This window comes from Sycon ciliatum, chromosome 9 (genome assembly GCF_964019385.1).
Source record: "Sycon ciliatum chromosome 9, ocSycCili1.1, whole genome shotgun sequence".
Lineage (NCBI taxonomy): Eukaryota > Metazoa > Porifera > Calcarea > Leucosolenida > Sycettidae > Sycon > Sycon ciliatum.
Genome location: NC_088651.1, coordinates 11,293,610 through 11,318,372, shown reverse-complemented (window position 1 = coordinate 11,318,372; position 24,763 = coordinate 11,293,610). Strand labels below are relative to the sequence as shown.

At 48.8% G+C, this 24,763-nt stretch overlaps 1 protein-coding gene across 1 annotated transcript in view; it reads right to left on the bottom strand.

Annotated features, from left to right (window-relative positions):
- Positions 1–22,537, bottom strand: part of LOC135824255 (uncharacterized) — a 371,974-nt gene extending 349,437 nt beyond the window's left edge. Inside the window, exons 1-2 of the mRNA XM_065336986.1 lie at positions 22,188–22,537; positions 3,294–3,378 (exon numbers count right to left, since the gene is read on the bottom strand). Coding sequence (XP_065193058.1) covers positions 3,294–3,378; positions 22,188–22,208 — 106 coding nt within the window. The 5' untranslated portion in view covers positions 22,209–22,537. The remainder of the gene's footprint in view (positions 1–3,293; positions 3,379–22,187) is intronic.
- Positions 22,538–24,763: the final 2,226 nt, after the last annotated feature.

The following is a 24,763-nucleotide window of genomic DNA, read 5'->3' as shown; positions in this document are numbered from 1 at the left end:
GCGTCATGCAGGTAAGAAACGTTAATGGGGGTTACAGGCGTGTGCAAATGGATTGGCTCGTGAGCGAGGGTGCGTGTAGGAGAGATGTGAGCAGCTGGGCAGAGTGTGTAAGTGCTATTGGCCTGGGTGAGTGTAGAGTTACCGGTGAGTGACTGGAGTGACCGAGTCTCCAAGCTGGGCAACTGCGAGCTATTGGTCGCGGCTGGCGGCGGCTGGCTTTCCTGGGCATGACTTGGCGGGGTGGCGGCCAAAGCATGTGCTGCACTGGTGGCCGTAGCGACAGGCTGCGCGTTGGCAGCGGCCTTGGTTGTAGTCGCGGCAGACAGCTGGGGCGTTTGGCTGAGCGGTAGCCCCTGACCGCTGTGCCGGAAAGGGGCGTTTGGCTGCTGGCCCGTCAGACAGTGAAGCTAGGCTACGGGCGCGGGGGCAGCGAACTGCTAAATGACCTTGCCGGTTGCAGTGACGGCAAGGAGGCAGGATGGAGTTTGTAAACCACTCCGACCAGAGTTCCGGATCTGACGTGGCAAGGCTAGATTTGCTGCGTGCAGCTCTTGCACGGAACGACATGTCGAAGCCAGACCACGCACCGAATGTATAGCGTGCGGCCGCTTTCACGATTGTGCTTTGATACTTGAATAATTCCGGACCTCTGCCGGGGTCGTGGTGGAGGGCTACTTGGGCGAAGGCTGAGAACGCCTCCGACCACGATGTCAAGTCTACAACTTTCTTTAGACGGGATGACGACGACATGGCAGATGGCACAAGGGTGATGTGGTCCCCCGTCCCCTGCAGGGTGAACCCACTGTCCGGACCCATGCTCGTATCAAAAGCCAGCTCTCCCAGTACCCTACCAAAATCAACGTACTCACGTTTGATAATCTTGTCCGTGAGATGGTCGCTGAGGGCAGGCGGATGGTGGATGCTCTGGGGCGAGCAAATCGCCGTCCAGGAAGAGACTCTCCTGGTCTGGTCTTAGTGCTGAAGCCAGTGAAGGCTGGACATATTCAGGCTCAGAGTCAGGCACCACCACATCACCAGAGACTGGACCAGCCCGCTGTGCTGCTGTTGCTGCTGCCACAGTTGGCTGTGCATGTGGAGGTATCACCGGTAGACCCATCGATGTTGTCAGTGACGCCATGCAGGACGCCACTGCATCTTGCACGACCCGAGAGATCTCGGCAGATTGCTGCGACGTGAACGCGGGCGACGAGTCAGGCTGGGTCGCGGCCGCGGGGCTTTGAGTGGCCGGGACTGACGCAGGACTAGCCCGCCGACGCGTGGTCTTTTTTTGCGACCTGGCTCGTAGAATTTGCTTCGGTTCTTGCCTGGGCCCACAAATGCTCATGCAGACGGCTCACCTGGGCTCTAAAATTGCCTGAGCAAGAAAGCCCCAGTTCTCGCAGTCGAGTTTCAACTCCGTCGACTTTGAGTTGGCGGAGATCGGAAAGTGATGGCACGGAGCTCATGGTGACGGCTCAGGATCTCCTACGACTGCGGAACTTTAGAAATTTCAAATCTCGCCGGGTAATTGCAACCAAGAAATTGCAAAACAGTTGGATGCACGCAGCAGCACAGCTAGCAAGAGAAAGAGCCGTGGATGGGTTTGTTCCTGTTTTTTGATGGCTGTGGCCATCCGTTGGCCCAACGGTCTCGTGTGAGTACGGTGTTTGTTTGTGCTGCCAGCTCGCGCCCGGCATTTGTTTGCGCTGGCAGCTCGGGCCCGGTGCGCGAGTGAAACCGAACCGTGACAAAGGCTTTCGCTCTTTAGTGCTATTGACTGGCTTTTCATACGATGCCTATTGATCTCTAGAGACATGCTGTCTAGCCTTCCCTTAGTACGCATTCACGGGGCTTGTTGAAGTTCGTGCCGTGAACTGCCAAAGGGAATTGTTTGAATGGTGCTGGGGCGAGTGCGACATTACAGCGTCCCTGCAGCCGGCCTAATCGCGTTTGTCGCCACAACCGATTTTATGAGCCAATTGTGCGTAATTGTGACATTTGAGATCGCTACATTTGAAATAAAGTATAGACGTGTCAGGGACGGCCATTGGCACGCACAGTGACAAAAGGATACCACAGGCACTAGTTGCATGCATAAACAGCAACAGAAGGGGCGGAAAACGGATGTATCGTCTAAATGCCAGACGCAAACAATTGCGTCAAATGTTCAAATTATTGCAATTATTTCAGATTTGAGATAATTTATGTAGTTTTTGCTGATCTACTCGCGTCGAGCGAGGATTGGTGATTGAGAAGACAAGAAATAGTTCCTAGGGGATGACCTCCGCCTGCCGTGGTGATTTTATGCCATCGCTGCCCTCCCTCTCGCTGCTACTTGGAGAGCGAATGCTGTGATGGCTTCAGCGATGAAAATTTCGATTCAGATCCTGAGATATCGCTGATTCATCTCTCTCCAGGTGTCTACCACGACTAGAGGATGTCGACATTACCTGGAGAAGGCTATATCTCTATTAGCAGCAGCGTGACGGAACGAAAACACGATCGAAATTGGCAAAATACATCGCAGAGCGCTGCATTTGCGAAGCGCACTTTTCGCCGCGATCGGTCTCCATACTTTCAAATGGCGACCTACCCACATCATACATCAAAATTTTCAGTGGGATCTCAGCTGTCCACTGCAAAAAACCGCTAGTCAATCAGAGAAAGGACGCCGCCGAACGGCGCTTCCAAGTGCGGCGCGCCGAACCGTAAATATTTTTACGGTTCGAGATGGGCGCGTGCATGAAGGGTTAAACCAGGTGAAAATGTTTGAGGGGCACCCCCCCCCCCTCCCCCTCCTAAACCCGCCACTGAAAAGTGTGAGTGACACAACGTTTTCTTTCTGTTTACATAACACAGGGTCACGAGTACGAATATGAACAACTTTCAACACCTGCAATTGCTTGAAGAAGCATGTGTGAGCCTGTCTGGCTTTGCAGGCTGAAACATATACTGTACATACATCGATCAAAATCTCGAGACGCCCGTTCAAAGCCTATCTGCATGCAATCTTAAACTCCTTTTTGGTGGAACATTGGTCCGGTATTTTCCAGATCGCCCACTATTACCCTGCAATGCAGTAATATATCAGCAATAGCCTTTCCTCTAATTTATACTCAAAACGATGGCGGAATGATATTATATGATGGCATGGCAGTTGTTGCCCCAGTGCTGCGCTTAGCCATGGCATGTAAATTACTGGCAATATAGATATGAAGAATGAGAGCAATGATCAAACATTTGGGATGTGGGGCAGCTGTATCCAGAAGAAACTGTTTATTGCGGCAACTGACCTGTGGTACTCTGTTGATTGCCAGAAACTTCACCAGTCAACACGTTTAGGATCACCACCAAGAAAATAGTTGAGAGAGGCCTCATCTGAAAACACACACAAACAGGCAAATATATCAACGAGAGAGCTTGGAAGCTCAGGGCCCTACGCTATGCTTTGTTGCCTAGCTCATCGTGCATGTTGTTAGAACTGATGGAAATCTTTTTTTCTTTGATTAGCTACTTCCTCCGTTAACAAAAACTTCGTGATGGATTTTCATGGATAAGAAAACGCTCAGAACAAGTCAAAAACAGTTTGTATCGACTTCAAATCACTGAACGAAGGTAGTTCAGGCTATGGACAGCGTCTTTACAAGAGAACTTGTTGCAGAATGAACAGAGAGTTCCGTTTCTGTCGCTTTCGCTTGACTCATTTTTGACCCTGCTTCGCTGTCGTCATCTGCTGTATGTCATCTCTCTCGAGTCGCTGTTCAACTCGTTCAGCCTTGCCTCGGCTTCTTTGATCACACTCCGCTGAACTTGATGTCGCCGTCGTTCAAGTAAGTTGGCTCTCAAGTTGCGCGATCCGCCGCGATGGCGATTACTCGTTTCCACCAGGGAGTCATAAAATAGTTTACGACTCCCTGGTTTCATCTCCGCCCTCCAGAACTCTTTGGCACGAGGAGTAAAGGCATAGCCAAACTAATTCCATTTTCTCTGATCGATACTCCTGCCAGCACTGAGCGGCAGCGGCTACCAAGTCCAGTCGTCTTTCCTTAGCCACGAGACTCGCGTCAGACTGCAGACTTCTGAAAGAATGCATGGTCATCAGCATTCGAATCTGGGCTTTGCGCAGGTTGAACAAGAACTTGGATTCAGAATTATTTCATTGCGCTGTTCGATCGGAGCAGCTCCTTGTTCACTCGCTCATTGTGTGGGCTCGCTGCTCCGTTCCATCGCTCTCTATCACTCTCACACTCAGTGCTAGAGTAGTAGAGAGGCCAAGCAGTGCAATATCCCCTCTGAGAAGTGGTAAATCAGGTAAATCAGTTTCACTCGCCATGACTGTCATCACCTATGTTGCCACAGCCCAACCATCGATTTCGCTCGTCTTGTTGTGAAAGGTCGCTTTCCTTGCATCGTACCTCTTTCATGGCATGCCAGGGAAGGCCAAGAAAGTGATCGCGACTCATTTCACGGCAGTTTGTGCGCACAGCAGCCCCTAATAATATCCATCACGAAGTTTTTGTTAATGGAGGAAGTACATATTGTATTGCAAAAACGTTTCAATGAGTTACTGAAGAAACATCTTCTGCATAGCTACGGGACTGGCGCTGACTCTGCTGATCACGGGCGTTCTGGAGTCGACGGGATGTCTGTCCAGACGTTTTATGGGACCGGCGCTGACTCTGCCGATCGCGGGCATTCTGGAGTCGACGGGATCTCTCTTCCGACGTTGCCTGTGACCGGCGCTGACTCGCCCGTTCTAGCTTATTTTGGAGACGACGGGATCTCTTCCAAAGGATGTTTTTGCTGACGCATCCTATCACCTATTCGGGAACTAACGTCCATTCTAATTGCATTTCCTCCTCGTCTCCCAATTTCTTTCCAGAAAATCTCCCTATACATCGGGGAGCCGTATACATAATACGACGAATATTGTGGCCAGCTGTGTTTGATGGTACGGTGTGGTACGGCACAGATACGGGAGCCAGCTAATTTTGTGGCCAGCTGTTTGTAGCCAGCTGTGTTTGATGGTACGGTACGGTACGGGACAGATACAGGATAGCTCCAGGCGTGACACAAACACACAAACAAACAAACAAATACCAAATTAAAGCTGTGTGGGCCCTGGCTAGCGCAAGACGTTACTGAAGTAACGTCTTCTGCATAGCTACGGGGATAAAGATTGGCATACAGGCTGGCTACACCAACCCACAGAAATGTTACATTATCGTGGCCATACACACACACACACACACACACACACACACACACACACACACACACACACACGCACGCACCCACGCACCCACGCACACGCGCACGCACACACTCACGGACGCACGCACGCACACACACACACACACACACACACACACACACACACACACACACACACACACACACACACACACACACACACACACACACACACATACACTCATGCACACGCAAACACGCACTCACACGCACACACACACACACACACGCACGCACGCACGCCCGCACACACGCACATACATACATACACGCACCCAATGCCGAACGACTGACCAGCACAAGCAGTGGAGAGTGTTGAATGTTGTAACTGGCCGTTAAAACAGAAAATTTTATTGAAATCCACAGTGATACTGTAGCGGGCCACAGTCTCTCGGAGGCAAGAACACACAAGGGTCTCAGTGAACACACTGTAACTGGCAATTGAAATGTAACTATAACTGGCAATGAAATTAAATTGCTCAAAAGAATCGTGAACAGCAGCTTTAATGCACAGGCAGACTCCGTATGCTAATGTACAGGGATACGCTAACGTATGGGGATACAGTACGCGGATATGCTATACTCTAAACACTATACGCTATACGCTATACGTTTTGAAGTCACCAGCGTGCCAACGCTACACCTCCCCTCTCAAATACAATCACCTCCTCGTGATTCGAATACTACATGTAGGTGATAGCTGAACATCGACAACTGGCTGCTATTTAGAAAAAACTGGCGGCATGCATGATCGCGTCGGAATAAACTCGACGATAAGAGATAGGCAGAATGGATGACTTGCATAATATAATACAGGTATGGAGTCGTGAACATTATAGTAGATCGCGAATTGCTGGGAGAGCGTCAACCAGAGTATGGCAAATAATATCGGAAATGATAACGTTTGGAATAGACAGAAGAAGGAACTGATAAACAAATCATAAAGTAGAAGCACACCAGGTTCACACGATCTCATGGGGTCAAAAGGGGAAAGAACTGTCCTCCAAATAGGACCTGAAAAACCACAGCACTCTTGCTGCACAACGCTGGCACAACCCGCCAGGAACATCGCAGTTCAAAAACCGAACTGAATACACTATAACTATAAGGAGCGTTGTCACACACATTGTCCCACGTTAGCTGGGTAAACCGTGGCTCGCCATGATCAGACGCCTACCAAACTAAACTGGATTCACACACTCGCATAAAGGAAGACTGAAGAGAACAGGGAGACTGAAGGAAGACAGGAAAGAAAATGCCATACCTGGAATCAGCGTTAGTAACCACGGCGGCGGCTGGAGCTATGGCGGAGGGCGAGCCAGGTTTTATCTTCATCTTGGTTGAGCCGGTCACTCAGAGCGGCTAGCTCGGCGACAGACAAATAACCTCCCTCCTCGTCTTGAATCATGGTCTTCACATTGTCGATAGCATCGCTTTGCGCGACGTAAAGAGAGATGGTCTAGCCAGGAAGAGTGTTGACGAAAATCTGCATCCCACCACGGAGACGAAGTACCAAGTGAATAGTGGACTCCTGCTGAACGTTGTAGTCACTCAGTGTTCGGCCGTCTGCCAACTGCGTGCCGGCGAAAATCAAACGCTGCTTGTCTTGGGGAATACCCTCCTTGTCTTGGTCAGCAGCCTGCATGTCGTCGTCCTCATCAGCTTCGCCATCACCACCTGTAGTATACATGTAGGTAGCGGGTCGCTTGGAATTGCCATCGGAGTCTCCAGTGAGTGCCGTGCGGAGAGAAGGGTGATCCACGCTAGCACCCTGACCGTGCTGCAGGCTAATAAGCAGGGCCAAGCCCAGGAAGGCAAGAAACATGATTCTCATCTTGATTCGTCGCACGGAGCTGTAGCGGGTTGAGCCATGGGGTCCGAGAAACGTGTAAAGTAACACAGTTAGGTATAGAATGAAACAAAATGAATTTACCGCTGCCACCAATTTGTAGCGGGCCGCAGTCTCTCGGAGGCAAGAACACACAAGGGTCTCAGTGAACACACTGTAACTGGCAATTGAAATGTAACTATAACTGGCAATGAAATTAACTTCAGGGCTGGTATTTGGGATCACAAAACGGCAAACACGTCAGAGGCCATCTTGAATCACTCTACGTCATCAGATACCCGCACGTGATGCGGGGCCGCGAGATCGCGACTGTGCAAAAGTGTACTTGCCAGTGCAGTCTTTGACCTAGCTGCAAGAGCAAGTGCTAGTTTTTTTATTTTTTGGTGGTGCTTGAACTAGTTCGAACTGCTTCCCTTCGACTTTCTTTGACAGAGCGGGTGCTGTTAGGGTTTCCTGTTGTCAGTTTGTATCCATCACCGGTCTTGTATGTCAGTGCTTGTACAAGGAGGTGTTCAGTAGTTAGTTTCAGTCCGCGCCCCAGGGTAGGAAAAAGTCGCACTCTGACCGGCTTGATTATCCCGAGTCGAGAAAGAAGCGAACTAGTGGCCAGTTCGGCTCAGTATCATGGCCAGCTGGACGTAGATCAGATCGCCCAGAGGTCGAACAAACCGACAGTAGTCCTGAAATCCTTACCTCGCAGAACATTGACGATGTGGAGCGCGGTGTTCAAGAACAAGGAACCATGGTAATAATTGGATTCGCTCCAGAAAATTATTCTCGTGGGTCCCGGTTCCTTTCCCATGACTCTAATATTTCCTATGGTCTGGATACGTGCATCACGCTGAAGCCTAGATGAATCAGATTGTAAGTCAGTCTTCTCTCTAGCTCAAGATTTTGCGAACATGTTATCAGTGAACAATAAAAGCAAAGGAAACAGTGCAACAGATGGAAAATGCACGTCTCCTTCTTTTCCTTGCCGTGCGCACTGCACTGTCACAGTCTGCAGTTCTGACTGGAAGGTGTCTTCCGGCGTTTGTGAAAGAACCAGCGCAAATCGCGCGTGGTGCGGCGTCCTTCAAAACGACACAAGTGAGCTCCACATGAGCCGATTTTGACAACCGATGGCTCAAAATTTTCAGTAGGAGATGCTCCATACTTTGACCGAAGCGAATTTCGCCAAAACGATCCTAGAGGTGGGACACGTTTACCGAGTTTGAGGGTGTTATTTGAGGTCTAAATTGCGAAAATCAAAAAATCCTTCGGTGACTCCCTTTGCCCACATCTGAACTCGGTGCCTGCAAAATCTCAGCCTGCTAGAGAGAACTGTGGCTCACTTGCGTGGATTTGAACAGGCCAGAGTCGACGCGAAGTACGGCAAGATTCCCTGTACAGAGCATGGTGTGACACATGTCACGTGAACCAAAATGGCGCCCACGTGTTTCTGTACAAGTACTAGCCCTGAACTTGCTCAAAAGAATCGTGAACAGCAGCTTTAATGCACAGGCAGACTCCGTATGCTAATGTACGGGGATACGCTAACGTATGGGGATACAGTACGGGGATATGCTATACTCTAAACACTATACGCTATACGCTTTGAAGTCACCAGCGTGCCAACGCTACAATACCACTCAGATATGAAGGGTTGAAGATAGGCAGTTGCATAAGGCGAAATCAATGCAATTTCAGGGCTCACGGTTGTGTACAAATACGTGGGCGCCATTTTGTTTCTGGCCAGCTCACGCGACGACAGGTCGACGGTCACGCGACCACAGCTCGACCACCCCTTGTACACAAACTCTAGCCATCTCGCAGCGCATTTTCAGTGCGACACATGCCTCTTCAAAATAGAATAAGGTAGCACAGGTAGACAGTACGACACTGAAAATTTGGGTGGAACCAGGCAAGATGTGAACTAGGGGTTCAACCGAAGGAATTTTTGATTTTGGCCCTGGGAAACTAAAGATATGGTCACAAAGTCCGTGAATGCTCTACAGCGATCCCTTCATCTAGAACAAAATCGCTTTGGTTAAACTGTAGCTTAGTATCTACTGAGGATTTTGAGCCATCGATTGTCAAAATCGGCCAATATTGTGCTACCTTATACTGTTTTGAAGTGAGCTAAGTCGGCAGGGGCGCACGCGAACTCCCGTGCGCGACGACAAGGAAGGAAGCCTGTGGATATGCGTTGTACGATGCGGAAACTGCACCAGCGAGGCCAGCAGCAAGGCGTTTTTTTGCAATGTTTCCTCCGTGACTGACAAACTCTTGAAATATTATTCACCGTTTGCTGTCTCGCTCATCGGCGCTCTACTGCTGTGTGCTTTAGCAGCTATGGCGAACCGAAAATACATGACCAGTACAACGGCGAAGCCATTTGATTCGTCCTCTTGCAACGAAACAGAGTGGCAAATCAAATAATTCACAACTCTCCATCGTCACTTCTCACAGCAGCGTGGCACGGCTCTTTCACTCGTGTAAGTGCATTTACAAAACGCTCTGAGAACAGAGATAACGAACAAGAACACGGTGTGAGTCTTTGCTTCATTCCATCAAGGAGCTCTTGTCCTCTACCTCTCTCACCTGCGCCAGTGCATCAGCGGACGACATAGATGTCGATCCCTTTCTCACTAAAAAAACTCGGCGGCAGAACTCGCGACTTCTCATCGCAGGACTCAGCGTGCGAACGAACTGTCTGAAGCCTTCGGCTTACGAGGCCAGCACTGCTCGCAACACACTCGCTCGGAAAGAAGCAATAACAACGACAGTGAACGGCAACCAAAGTGAAACGCAAGTCCCCAGCCGGTCTCCGTCTTCCTCAGTTCTACTACTTCTTGTCAGTCACCAGGTCACTGCAACTCTCTCCTTGCTGTGCTCCGCGCCGCGTAGGCGTGCACAGCTCGAGTCACGCGAGCTCATTTCTATGGTGATCAGATTTCAAGATGTCCTCCCACGTAATCGAGTTTTGGCATCCCAACCGTGAGCCCTGAATTTGTGGCACCAACAGAATCTCCGAAGTATTATCAGTGGATATAGTCACAAAACATCAGAGTGTTTTCTTCAAGCACACATCACTCCCTTACACCAACAATCATGTATGGATCGAAACAATACAGATCAAAGTTCAGAATAGTCAAGAATACGGCAATTGTGACCGCAATCACTATAGCAACTCCATAGCAACCCATAGCAACGCCATAGTAACCCATAGTAATAGCTTCAGTTTGCGTTGAAATGAACTGATAACGACATACTGGCAGGCTCCTGCGGGTACTAAAGCATAAGAGCTTTAAAGACATTCTTCTGGCACAAAACAACAGAGAACTTCTACGTTGTACGCCGTACACCGCAAAGTGGAGGGTAAGTACGCGCACACGCGCGCACTCGCAAATTACTGCACAGGAAATCCGTGCACACAGTCATGCCATTTCAAGTGATTCCAAGTCGGCAAGAAGTTCCGCAGGACCTCTGTTGGTAGCTTCTTTCCATGGTGTGATATCTGCCTCCCTCACCATCAACTGCTCCATGCAGCAGTCATGAATTGCCTGCTGGTAAGCTTTGAAATTTTGGTGAAGCGTGCCGGGCTGCGTATATCAAAGCATCCCCTCATTGGAGGGTTTCTCCGGCAGCTACTGTGCCTTTTGATTGTTTGTAAACATCCGTAGGCCTTCCAGCGCAACCATGTCAAAACTTGGCTTTCAGTACGCTTTGAGAATTCGCCCAGGTAGGACGACGCATCGTCGTTCTCCTCCGCCTAAAGCGCATACTTCTCAGTGCCTACGTCCATAATGTCTCCTTGCGCAGCGATGCGCAAACCCTGGTAAACAAGAACTCTACTGTTTCCGATTGGAAAGACGACGCTGAAGACGATAAGCAACGTTTCAAACGCGAGCAAACAACAGTTCTTTGTGAAAAAACTCTTTGCTGGAAGTGTACGTGATCTACAACTCGCAAAAATGTACGCACTATGACGTATGCGGGATCTACTGAAAGCTGAACGTCAGAGCAACACAATGCGCCCAACTATCAGCCCGTACAGCGAAGCATAGCGCGAACCTGTACAGTTTTGCGCATGCACTTGACTGGTGCCACGCAAGTACGCACTCTCACCTTAGCAAATTTTGACAGGTCCTGTCATGTGACTGAAGTGCCTAATATATGCATGCCCAGTATGCCGGATTTACCATACATCTGCCGTAAGAGACCGCTTTTTTGCACCAAGGGGCGGTCGCTTACGACAGATTTGACTGTAGCAGCTTACAATCCGATTGCAGCATTCAACAGCTTGTAAGTCTAAATATTCGATCCTCCCTACTCACCCTGGTCTTCACCGAACAGGAATTTCAAGTGGCCAGTGAATCGTTACTTTTTTCCCTTTTTTCCGCACACACAACACATCGCACACTCCGGCATGCACTGGTTGTTGGAAACCATCAAGGAGAATGCAAGAAAATTAGGAGGGAACTGAAAAAATAGAATGAAAAAAGAAAGACGTGTGTGACCAAAATCTTCGAGTAGCGAACCTGCGAATTCTAGATTGGAAATTGTGGTATCATCAAGTCTATGTGATGATTAGTTATATTGAAATAGAATAATGCAACGAAGGACTGAGAGAGGACGACTCGTCAGGAAACTACCAAGGAAAGACTGAACAGCAACAAGAGACATGCACTGTCGATTATGGGCACGGAGTACACACATGCATGCATAGTATGAGTAGTATGCTGTAAGGTTGTACACACGTCCATGCAAGGAGATGCAGTACCATAATAAGAAACATGAGAGTGGAAATATGTACGATGTACACGGGTACACCACACGCCCCTTCTGAGATAAACAAGCGGAAAATCGGAGCTGTTTATCTCACATAACCGAGAAGGAAAAAACAGAAGTGACAGAAAAGAAAGTAAACACTAATGAAGCATGATACCAATCCCAACTACTTGTAGCAAGAGTGTGAGGTACAGGTATGTAGAGTCAAGCATAGGACTTAGATGCTGTGGATGAAATGTTCAAACGCTCTGGTGCCTGGCGAGACCGTTGGCTACGACGAGGCTGCTGCACACAAGGCTGCTGCGGTGCTGCGGGCTCAGCTGGGGAGGTGTCTGCAGGCGGAGCAGGAGGGGCTACGGCAGGGGCAGGCTTGAGAAGGCGACGGTTGCGCCAGTAAACACGGCCGCTGGGTAACTTCACCATATAGTCCCGGTTGCGACCAATGGCGACAACCACGCTGGTGGTGCGCCAGAGTTTGGTGCGCGGATCTTGGATGTCAACCCGCATGCCAATGCGAAGTGGGGACAGTGATCTGGCAGACTCATCATAATGCTGTTCTTGGGTGGAAGACTGAGCGGCAGAGCGCTTGTTAACATCGGTGGCTTTGGCTTGCCAATCAGGAGCAAAGCTGAGATGATGAGCTGTCACGAAGGAGGACAATGGTCGACCAAACAGTGCTTGGGCTGGGCTCTGACCATTTTCTCGGGGGGTGTTGCGCCATTCTAACAATGCGCATCTGAACTCATCGACGTCCAAGTTACCGTCGGACGTGGTCTTCAACACAAGTGATTTCATCGCTTTCACGGCGGCTTCGGCATGGCCATTAGATTGAGGATAATGAGGTGAAGACGTGGAGTGCTGAACTTGCCATCGGGTGCAAAATTCAGCGAAGCGACGTGATGAAAATTGCGGACCACCATCAGTGGTGAGGATGCTGGGGACACCGACGTCGGCGAACCAGCCACGGAACACACGGATCACATCGGCAGAAGATGCAGTGCGGCCGATCTTGGCGATGCAAGGCCAGCCAGTGTGACGGTCGACGTAAACCAGGTATTCCCAGCCTTGACAGGAAAATAAGTCGGCACTGGTTGACTGGAATGGCAGAGTGGGACGGCGGTCAGCGGTGACACGCATCGGTTCCTTACACTGAGACGGAGCGTGCAAGCGACACTGTTCGCAACTGCAAACGACTTGGGCGATGTCATTAGACAAGTGTGGCCAGTATACAACTTGTCGAGCTCGACGCTGTGTGCGGTTGAGGCCTTGGTGGGAGGCATGAAGATCCTGGAGCACACGTGGGCGGAGGGTACGCGGGACCACAACACGTTGGCCTTTCAGGACAAGATCACCGTCGACTGAAAGATGCTCGCGGATAGTGAAGTACGGTTTCACAGCTGAGTGGACGGCGCGCTGATCATCAGGGAAACCTTCACGAACGGCTTGGAGAAGGGCCTGATAGCCATCATCGGCACGGGCAGCGTCCAAGAGCTCGCAGTGCCGGAGGTCTGCAATTCGGCCATCCTCGTCCTGGCGGAGACATGCTCTGATGGCTGGTGCTGAGAGCGTTGAGCTTTCACCGAATTCTTCCTCACTGGTCGGCTTGTCGACCGGGTTACGGGACAGTGCATCAGCAAACGCATTCTCTTTGCCCTTGCGCCAGTGCGCGACGAGTTGAAACGACCGGAGCTTCAGTGCGAGGCGTAGCAGACGTGGATTTTCTATCTGATCCAGGGTGTACTTGTTCAGAATCGGGACCAATGAACGGTGGTCAGTGAACAAATCGAATCGGCTGCCGGACAGAAAGAGGGAGCACTTGGGGACAGCCCAAACCACAGCAAGTAACTCCAGTTCTATGACGGCATAACGTGCCTCTGCGTCGGTGAGAAAGCGGCTGCCACACTGCAGCATGCGCCACTGGTTATCTTGGCGTTGCCATAACACGAACCCAAGTCCGTTCAGGGCAGAGGCGTCGGTCTCTAGCCGAAGGTCGTCACCAGCACGGTAGTACGAGAGAGTCGGCGGCGATATCAGTTCAGACTTTGTGGCGTTGAAAGCCGCGGTGTGTTAATCATCCCACACGTAATCATTCGTGGTCTTCAATAACGGACGTAGCGGAGCTGCGAGCTCAGATATCCGTGGGGTGAATTCTCCACACTGATTCACCAGACCGAGGAAGGAACGGAGGTCGGTACGATTAGTGGGTAGGTCGAAGTGCTGAAGAGCGGATGTCTTGTCAGCTGGCACGGTGTATCCGTTGGACGACACATGAAACCCACAGAATTCGACTTCAGCAGCGGCGAAGACAAACTTCTTTTGACTGAGAGTAATTCCGTGTTCGCGTGCACGGGTCAGGACGGCACGGACGTGAGCGACATGGTCCGAGAATGACTCATCGTGAACGAGGCCGTCGTCCACCACCTTGATGAGATGAGTCAAACGGTCGAAAGCTGCGTCGGTGCGGCGGTTGTACTCATCACCGGCGGACACAAGACCTTGTGGATTCCGGCACAATCGGTATCTACCCCACGGCGTGATGAACGTAGTGAGAGACTTGGCAGACTCAGACAGGGGCACCTGCCAATAGTCATGACGGGCGTCAAACTTGGTGAACCATCGGGCTGTACCGATGCCAGAAAGAGCATCACGTGCGTTCTGCATGGGGTGGGTGGGACGCTTCACTTGTCGGTTGAGAGACTGAAGGTCCACAGTCAGACGTTTCTCACTAGAATTCTTCTTGTCGACTACAACAATGGGGTGGCACCAGTCGCACGGCTCTGACACTGTCTCGATGATGCCTTCCTCAACCATATTGTCGAGCTGGGTTTTCACCTGCTCACGGTAGGCATGTGCGATAGGACGAGCTGTGTAGACTCGGTGAGGTTTCGCACCATCTTCGAGAATGATGTCCATTGGCTTGCCACACATGGGTTTCAATGTCGTGTCGTCGAAGACGTCTGCGAACTCTCGCAGTAGGTCAGCACGGATCTGCGCCAGCTTGCTAGGGTCAGGTGTGTTCACGAGACCGGTCGTCACAACGGGAGCCGTTGGAGGTGGTGTGCTGCTGGTACTAACACGCGCAACTTGCTTGGGCCAGCCGTCTGGTAAGAGGCCTAAGGCGTATAGCGATTGGCGTGACAACAGGCGTTCACGCTGTCCACGGTACACATGGATGGTGCTATCATGCTTGAGCGAGCCGATGGTGAGAGTGGCAGAGATCTTGCCAGCTGAAACGAGACGTTCACCATTGGCAGCATGCACATTATCATGGTCTGTGGCCAGATTCTCCACAAAACCACCAAGAAGCGCTAACTGATCGACGCCAATAGCGTCAATGTCACTTCCCGTATCGGGGATCCACTCTAGGGAGGTAGCGTCAGGTTCAGTGCACAATTGCGTGTCGACTGGCACCGTAGGAGATGCATCACACTGAGCGCGGCGGAGCTGTAGTCGTCCCAGCGTGCGCTGCGAGGACTGGTCAGCCGGTTTGCGGGATTTTCTGCACACCGCTTGGAAATGTCCAATAGTCTTGCAGCCGCTACACTTCTTGCCATGTGCAGGACACTGCGACTTGCTGGCGTGGGGAGTGCGACCACAATTCGGACATTGCGATGGCGTGGCGGACGGCTGTTGCTGTCGCGGGTTATTGCCGTGTTTTGACCGCTGATAATTTGTTTTCCGAGCGGCATTGACGGAGCTAGTGCCGGGTATACTGCTGCTCGTGCGAGAGGCTGCCTCCTCCGCTCGACACAATTTAATGACCTTCTCCAACGTTAGATCGGTAGTGGCAAGGAGCTTATGGCGTGTCTCCGTGTCGATAATGCCAGTAACCAGGCGATCACGCATGGTCTCATCGTACCTAGTACGCTGTCCCTGCTGGCATTGGCGGCAGACTCTGCTTGAACAGAAATTGCAGAGTGCAGCTTCGCTGAAATCGCAGCAATTGTGGATCTCCCTGAGGGAAGTCAGGTACTGATCGAAGGACTCTCCATGCTGCTGTTGGCGGGCATAGAAGGCGATCCGGTCCAGCAGAGGGTTACGCTGGCCGCGAATGTATGCCTGTACAGCCTTGATGAGATCGTCGTCGCCGTGGTTGTCAGCCAGAGGAATTGTGCCCTCACGAAGAAATCTTCGGAGGTCCTCGTCTAGGCACTGACGAACCGTTGCCACTCTGGTGGCATTGTCCTGGGAATCCAGGTGCTGGCACCGGGCGTAGTCCCGCCAAAGACCTTCCCATGCGGCAAACTCTGCGAGAGAGGCAGAGGCAAGTAACAGAGGGCGATCGACCGAAACTGGTCTCGCCGCAGGTACATGTTCTCGTGCCGGTGGGGCTGGGGGTGGACGTTGCGGTGGTGGAGGTTGAGAAATGCTGCTCAAAGTTCGCTCCACGAGCTGTGTCAGGTGTTGCTCGCGGGTGGCGGTGGTCTCCATCTGCTGTCTCATGAGCTGGGTGAGGGCAGCAATGTCAGGGCTGAGTACTGGTGTGTCTGATTCCGCCATACCGAAACGGAAATTTCAAATAATTATTTCACTATATTTGAGAGACGAAACGCCAGAGGTACTAGCAAGACCCAGGACTGAGAAAGACTAATGGAAACTGCTACTAAAACAAGTTCACTGCGCCATGTGGTATCATCAAGTCTATGTGATGATTAGTTATATTGAAATAGAATAATGCAACGAAGGACTGAGAGAGGACGACTCGTCAGGAAACTACCAAGGAAAGACTGAACAGCAACAAGAGACATGCACTGTCGTTTATGGGCACGGAGTACACACATGCATGCATAGTATGAGTAGTATGCTGTAAGGTTGTACGCACGTCCATGCAAGGAGATGCAGTACCATAATAAGAAACATGAGAGTGCAAATATGTACGATGTACACGGGTACACCACAGAAATCAATTGCGCATACCACTGTACCATGTGGGTCACACACAAACACACACACACACACACAAACACACAAAAGCACACGAGTGGCCCTGGTATGCCGGTCGAAGTGTGAGTCCATGGAATGACTTCCCGTGGTTCAGATCTTTCCAACAAGCCATGGATCGTGAAAATCCATCCAGGTACAGTGAAAAGGGAATAGATTTCATTCTGAGTTGCGGGTGCAGTTTCGAACAGGTGAGCGGAGCTCCGAGACAAGTGCGGCCAGTACAGGAAACATGCTGGCATGGAAAGGGTTAAAAGAACTGGACTGTAGTGTGACCATTGTCAGGAATGGTCACATAACTATACTCCAAAACAGTCACTCGGCTCCAAATTCTTCCAAATACAGCTCCTTCCTCATTATAACGAGTCCAGTTAGTACATAAACCCTGTTAGTAAATAGAAATCTGAAATCCCCTGGCGAAACGTGGTCTATACAACTGTTCACAGGTCCGGTTACAACATAATCCATTATTACATAAAATCCGTTATAACGACCCTTTGCCCAGGTCCCTGGAGTGCCAAACCCTCAGTATAAGATAATATTGACCATGCAGGACCAAGGCCAAAACACGTAGGATAAAGCAGAAAGAGGAAACGCATTATGTCTATGTATTCGTGAATATGGACGATCCTTTGCATTCAAGGAAGAGTTGTGTTGGAGTAACTTGGAGATTTTCAATTATCTTATAACGAGTTGAAGCATCGATAATTTATGTTGTATCGAGGGTCGCCCCGGTAAGTACGAAGTAGTGCCTATTTCACCTTTAGCTGCAAGTCCTGCTATGAGATAAGTCTCGTTATAAGATAACTTTTTCGATGGCCCAGAGATTATCTACTAACGAGGGAGGACCTGTACAATGAATTTATAGAAAAAAAAGGACCAAGGAAATACTTCCTCCGTTAACAAAAACTTCGGGATGGAATTTTTGAGGGACTGGTTTGCACACAAACTGACGTGAAATGAGTCGTGATCACTTTCTCGACCTTCCCTGGCATGCCATGAAAGAGGTACGATGCAAAGAAAGTGACCTTTCACAACAAGCCAAGCGGAATCGATGGTTGCACTATGGCTCCATAGGTGATGAGAGTCATGGCAAGCGAAACTGAAATACCCCTTCTCCGAGTTGATAGTGCGCTGCTTGGCCTCTATTCTACTCGAGCCCTTAGTTTGAGAGGGATAGAGAGCGATGGAATGGAGCAGCGAGCCCATACAATGGGAGAGTGAACAAGGAGCTGCTCCGGTTGCATGGCGGAATGATGTAATTTTGAATTCTAGTTCTTGTTAAACCTGCACAAAGCCCAGATTTGAATCCTGAGGACCATGCTTTTCAGAAGTCTGCAGTCTGATGCGATTCTCGTGGCTAAGGAAAGTAGACTGGACTTGCTGGCCGCTGCCTTTCAGTGCTGGCAGGAGTATCCAAAAGAAAAAATGGAGTCAGTTTGGCTGTGCCTTTACTCCTCGTTTCGCGGAGTTCTGGAGAGCGGAGATGAAACCAGGGAGACGTACAATGTTTTTACGACTCCCTGGTGGAAACGAGAAATCACCACCGCTGCCGACCATGCAGATTGAAAGCCAACTTCCATGAACGACGGCGACATCATGTTCAGAGGAGTGTGATCAAAGAAGCCAAGGCGAGGCTGAAACGAGCTGAACAACGACTCGAGAGAGATGACCACTCGCGTGCAGCAGATGACACCAGCGACGCAGGGTCAAAAGTGAGTCGAGCGAATGCGACGCAAACTAAACTCTCTGCTCATTCCACCAACAATTTCTCTTGTAAAGACGCTGTGCATAGGCTGAATTACCTTCCCCCAGTGATTTGCAGTCGATACAAACTGTTCTTTACCTGTTCTAAGTGTTTTGATATCCATCAAAATCCATCACGAAGTTTTGCTAATGGAGGAAGTATAAGTTAAGCCTTAATGTCCACTAAATGTCCGAGACCAAATATAATGAATAAATTTTACCCAATTTTCTTGTCAGGCCGAAATATTTTGGCCCTTCATCTCTTGATATTTTTCTGCCATTTTTTTAGTCTTGTCACCTACAGGTTTGGATGCTGTATTTGACTCTTCACGCATATCTACTTCTTCGTATCATTTCTATACATTACTGAAATACTGTAAACAAACGGCGAGGAGACAATAATTTGATAACCGCAATCAATAAAACGAGCTGAACCGACATTTGTGTACTTTATTCATGCAATGTAAAACAGTGGAGACGATGTGCAATAAAACAATGAAAATATGAACAAATGGTTTAGAGAAAATACACCGTGTCACCGGGCCTGACAATCTCGTCCTTCATGAAAACTCACTCAATGGTTAACGTGTGGAATGCCTAGGCCCGGTGAATGCTTTTCTACATCGCTAGGCCAAACGTCATTGTCTAAACATTGTCTAAGAAAAACTACATTAAGGGGGAAACTACCGTAATGAAAACGTGCTTTCAGCGTAAGATTCAGAATATCTATCTGAGGCTGGGTGTATCTCAATTTAAAATATTGAAACAAACGGCGAGGAGACAATAATTTGATAACCGCAATCAATAAAACGAGCTGCATCGACATTTGTGTACTTTATTCATGCAGTGTAAAACGGTGGAGACGATGTGCAATAAAACGATGAAAATATGAAAATATGGTGTAGAGAAAAATACACTGTGTCACCGGACCTGGCAATCTCATCCTTTATGAAAACTCGCTCAATTTTCAACGTGTGGTACCGGTATGTTCTTCATAATTATTTTCATCGTTTTATTGCACATCGTCTCCACCGTTTTACATTGCATGAATAAAGTTCACAAATGTCGGTTCAGCTCGTTTTATTGATCAGGTTATGAAAATACTGTATCTTTGAATTTCTTATCTTTGTAGTTGTAGTCTCTTAGTTTAATTTCCATCATTCCCTGTGCTATTTCGAGATGAAGGGAACGAGACATTCAATACTTCTTAGGCATGTCCTAATTGACTGATGGTGATTTCTGGTGTAGATTCATGCGTAGACAAGACATGTTACTAATGTTGTCTGCCACTCTGCCTCGGTCCTTTTTTCAAAAAATAGTTCTCTTCTACGTTCCATAGGGACATCCACCTTGGGCACCCTGTTAGAAGACCATAACGGTCTGTTCGGAATGCCCAAGTAAAATAATAAAATACAATACAAATTACTAAACTCGGATTGAGAACCTAGGATCAGAATTAAGAAGAAAGGGCCAAAGGTTTACAAGTTATCCGTGATGGTCCAACACTGGCAAGTAGAAGCATGATATTGTTAAGCCATAACGTGCAACAGTTAGCACAATGATGGAACGTTCCAAGTCGGAATGCTGTTAGTGTGCTCATTTGAAATGTAATGGAGCTTGACGTCAGATCATTTAACCCTTTCACTGCTGCAGGGTTGTGCACACAGGCTCTGGAAAAAATCCGAAAAATAGGGCCGATGGCCAACTCCACTACGTTATGGTTCAGGCAACTGGGTCGGTGAACTTTTGGGAAATGAAGGCGAAAGCTACCAACATCACACTGACAAACTCGATAGGTTCCCCCAGAAGAGGTACAAAGCTGTATAGGACACGTAAGTTTGCTGAATTTGCCTAAAATACGGCAAAGTCGGCAATTGCAGTTGAAAAACCAGACGAAAAAAGGGAAAAAAGAGACGCAGAACGTAACCAAGCTGGATCTCTACCCGCAACCTCTCATACATGAAGCAGGGACTGTACCAACTGACCAGCAGTGACTACACACGTGAGGAGAAGACTAAAACCGGGTATTTATACCATGACGTACATGTACGTCATCAGAGCCTGGACGTCATCTAGGATGACGTACTTGTACATCATCCGCGGTGAAAGAGTTGATGGCTGTGCCGCAGTGGTCATTGTTATGCTAAAGGTCGCACAGTATGACTCATCAATATCATCCATGTAATCGCCAGTGTTGAACAAATGCGGTTTAAGTGTAAACCGTTTGGTCCTTTCCTCTTGACAATACAAATCGCACATTCTTTGCCTAGAGTAGATGAAACCAGATAAGGTTTCGAAAGGGGTGGAAATTGGCAAGCAGTGTGTTTGTATGAAGGTTTTATTGGCACACTATATACGCAAACCAATGCGCAACAACATTGCTACCCAATGCAAAGCATCTCAATAATCCCACACTCACTTAACCTCTATGCTCATACAATTTTCTCTGATCTCGAAATGGTCAGTCACGGTACTGATTTTATTGTAAGGAAGACACACGCATAGCGTTTGAAAATGAGTAGAGCATGCTAGAGAGAGAGAGAGAGACGTTGTTGGAGAGCGGCTGGATAGCAGGGTACTGTATATCACCTTATTTTCGGTGTAAAATTTCGGTAAAAGCCAACCCCTGACCTTTCGGTGTAAGGATAAATTCGGTGTGCATGGCACAAAAAAAAACGCTCTTGCACTAATATCTCCGCCAAGCAAGGCCAAAAGGCTCCACATATGTATACCGGTACATGTTATGTATGTACAATGTACACCAGTATACAAGTTGATTTTTTTAATTTGACAGTGATTTTCATGATTTTACATATTTTTGGTATTTCGGAAAATTTAGGTGTAATGTTAAATTAGGTGATCCAGGACCAGTACCGAAGTTACCGAAATTTAAATTACACCGAAATAAAGGTGTTATACAGTAGTGTAACAATAAGAGCACTAGGGGAAGGCTAGGTTTCATGTATCTAGACCTCAACAGAGACTGTGCGAAAAGCCAGTCGATAGCACTAAAGAGTAAAGACAACTACAGCACTGCTCAATAGAATGCAGTCGCAACCTTCAAGTATGTACGGGGTGTTGCACAGCCCTACACCTGCGAACACTGGGCTGTGAATTGTGCGAGGCGCAAACTTGTGCGACATGACTGAATTTCATTGAGCAGCAATGTGCAACACAGTCAATTGCTTCAGATAATCATGAAAAACTGCACAACATGGGCAGACGAACGGGAACACATGATATGTTTGGCTGCACTGTACACCGTTTGCACTGTGGAACAGAAGTGAACAAAAATACACGGCTGGTCAGCTGAGTTAGTCGACTGGTCCAGTGGCTGGTTTCCGACGGAAATAGCTCACGAGTCGTTGGTGAAAGATCACTTGTTTCGGCCAGTAAATCATGACGAGGCGCAAAGCTATCATACTTCCGAGCACAATACAAAAATAATTTTGACTAACCGAGACACATCATCTTCAAGTCAAACGGCCCACCACGGCGAGCCAAACTATCGCATTCGACCGCTCTGTTCGATTTCAATTATCCAATGTGGCCCTTCGAAACCCCAGATTGCTAACCGACCCACCTACCTAACTACGCGGGTGTCCAAAGATGTGCACTCTCTTACCTTGACAGACACACTTAGCATGATTCTCGTGTGGTCTCCGGCTGGCGATAGCGCCTTGGCATAAGTTGAAAGGGCTTGGTCCAGCTTGGGAAAAAAAGCTTTCCGCGTGTTAGAATGTTGAACTGAAGTGCGCGGAGCAAAGAAAAGCACCTCTTCAGTTGTCAATCTACCAAAGGGCTCTGGTTTTGGTCCAAGTTCTTACCCCTCCACACGAGAACAGAGGGCCAAAGGCAAGCTAAAATCTACTTCACACCGCGATGCAAAATTCACTGTCACCAGGAAGAAGAAGACTGTACTAACTTGTCGGACAAAGGCACATGATGCTGCAAAACAATGGCCGGTCTCGACTCCAGCCTCGCGCGGTGGGTCCAAAAAATACGGCGATGTCGACCCGATAGCGCCGGGCCCGCAGCATAACGCATGCGCGCGGATGCTGTTCAGCTGGCCCAAATCATACACTCATGTCAAGTGCATATGTGGCTGGTATACCGGTAGTAGATCTACGATCTACTGGCACTTACTGGTAGATCTACAGTGGTAGTCTACATGGTAGACACGGCACCGGATCGTTGCTCAGGCCGCCGGGTCGGCCGGGAGCTGCTTACTTGTAGCAGCTACACATAGATCTACGTGGATCTACTGTCATGGACGTATGTAATCAAGTAGATCTACGCTCAGGACAGGTCAGGAGGTCATGATGACTGAATCTTGCCCGCGGCCCGAGCCTGCAGCCTTGGCCGTAGGCCCGAGCCGGGCTGCAGGCAAGCCGGCCATCATGACAGACCTAGACAGAGCGTGCTTGATTTCATTTCTTACAGCGCGAAGCAACATATTAGGGAAGGTCAAAGGTCAAAAGGTCGAAAAAAGATTCCCGAAATGACGCCAAACGATCCTGACCTTCCCGAAATGACGTCAAACGGTCCTGAAACTCTCGAAATGATGTCAAACGGTCCTGATGGCCTGATTATGCCCGCGGCAGGAAGATCGCCTATTGGCCATGGGCCCGGCAACGATCACGTGCCATGTAAGAATCGTTGCATGCAATGCACAATCATGTTGATCCGATGCGCCCAGCGCGCTACAGCGCATACCCTGGCCTGGGGCCGCTAGACGTGTGACCGGATTTCAACGATTTTCATGTCCACAACATGCGACAGTAGATCGACATCATCATCTACTCATCTACTGTTATCTAGATCTACATGTACATGTACATAGATGGATAGCTCATGCATGCATGACCGACTCGACTAGCGTCATTTGGGGAATCACTGAATTTGGGAGGTCGGCTGTTTGACCTTTCAACCTTTGCCCCTTGGCTCCTTTAATTTCTAGAGAGCTAGAGGATCACGTCCAGAACAGAGTAGCCTGGGCCATGGGATAGGCTAGGGATATCAGCGAACACACTAGTAGACCCAGGTGCTCGAAGTCCGCACACTTTTACAGTGTGTGTTTGCCGAGCTGAAACTCACACTAGCAATGATCACTTGCCAGAATCCTGCTCGTGGATGGAAGGTATCTTGTCCAAGTTTGTTCTGAGGCCAGGCTGGATTGAACCAGGCCATCTTTCGATCCGATCTGTTTCTCTGGAGTTCGCTGATTTTTCATATCAAATTTTGGTGTCGCAGAGGGTACTCTAAGTCCGTACTGATCAGAGATGACTCGAAATACACACATATTTCGGCTAATTGCTAACTTGCAATCCCTCGGTTACGACGAAAGCACCGAAGGGATATGTTTGGCATGTGCCTCCACCAGTATTTCTTGCAAAAGCGTAGTTTGTTGCCGAAATGCAAGCTGTTTCAGTTAGTTAGTCGGCTCAGAGAAGAAGCAGCTGCGCTGTGAAAACCGCGGGAAAACAGTGGTGGAGATGCCAGGAGTGTCAACCTTTCTGCAAGGATTGGTGGTTCTCTGTATATTCTTCTCCTCTGGTCATTGTCAGCTCTAAGCTGGCTCTTGATGATTGAGTGAAGGCCTGTTTGATGCTGTGTCCGTTCGAAATCGGTCTTGGCAAAGTTGATTTTTGCATGAAATGTAACCCAATTTGTATTTCGTATGGACACTCGAAAACCCACTCGCGTGGTATGGGACTTCTGCTTATCGTAGATCCATGAAAATTGCTACGCGAGGCGAACATACCACACTGTCCCCTCCATAAAATATTTGAGTCGAATACAATAACAGAACATGAAATTATGGGCGTAGACCCGGGTGCTCGAATGAGACACAGGGTACCAAAACAGAAACACCCTGAAATTGTACCTAAACTTGTTCCGATTTCGTTTAGTTTTCACAAATACCATCAACATTATAGCAATAAAAACTGCTTTATGGCAGTTTTCTAAAAAAGGTTATTGTGTTCTAGTCCATGGACCCCGTCTAAAAAGTAAGAAATTAACGAAATGTGATAGCCGAAAATTAAAATTTCACACAAAACCTCACAATAATCACAACACTTGAAATGCTGCTTTCAACACTAAACTTGTACTGCACCGACAATTGGCAACATGCATGTCATGCATGCATAGGAAAGAGGATCACGAGGGGAAAAGGTCTTCTACATGTAGCTTTTCATT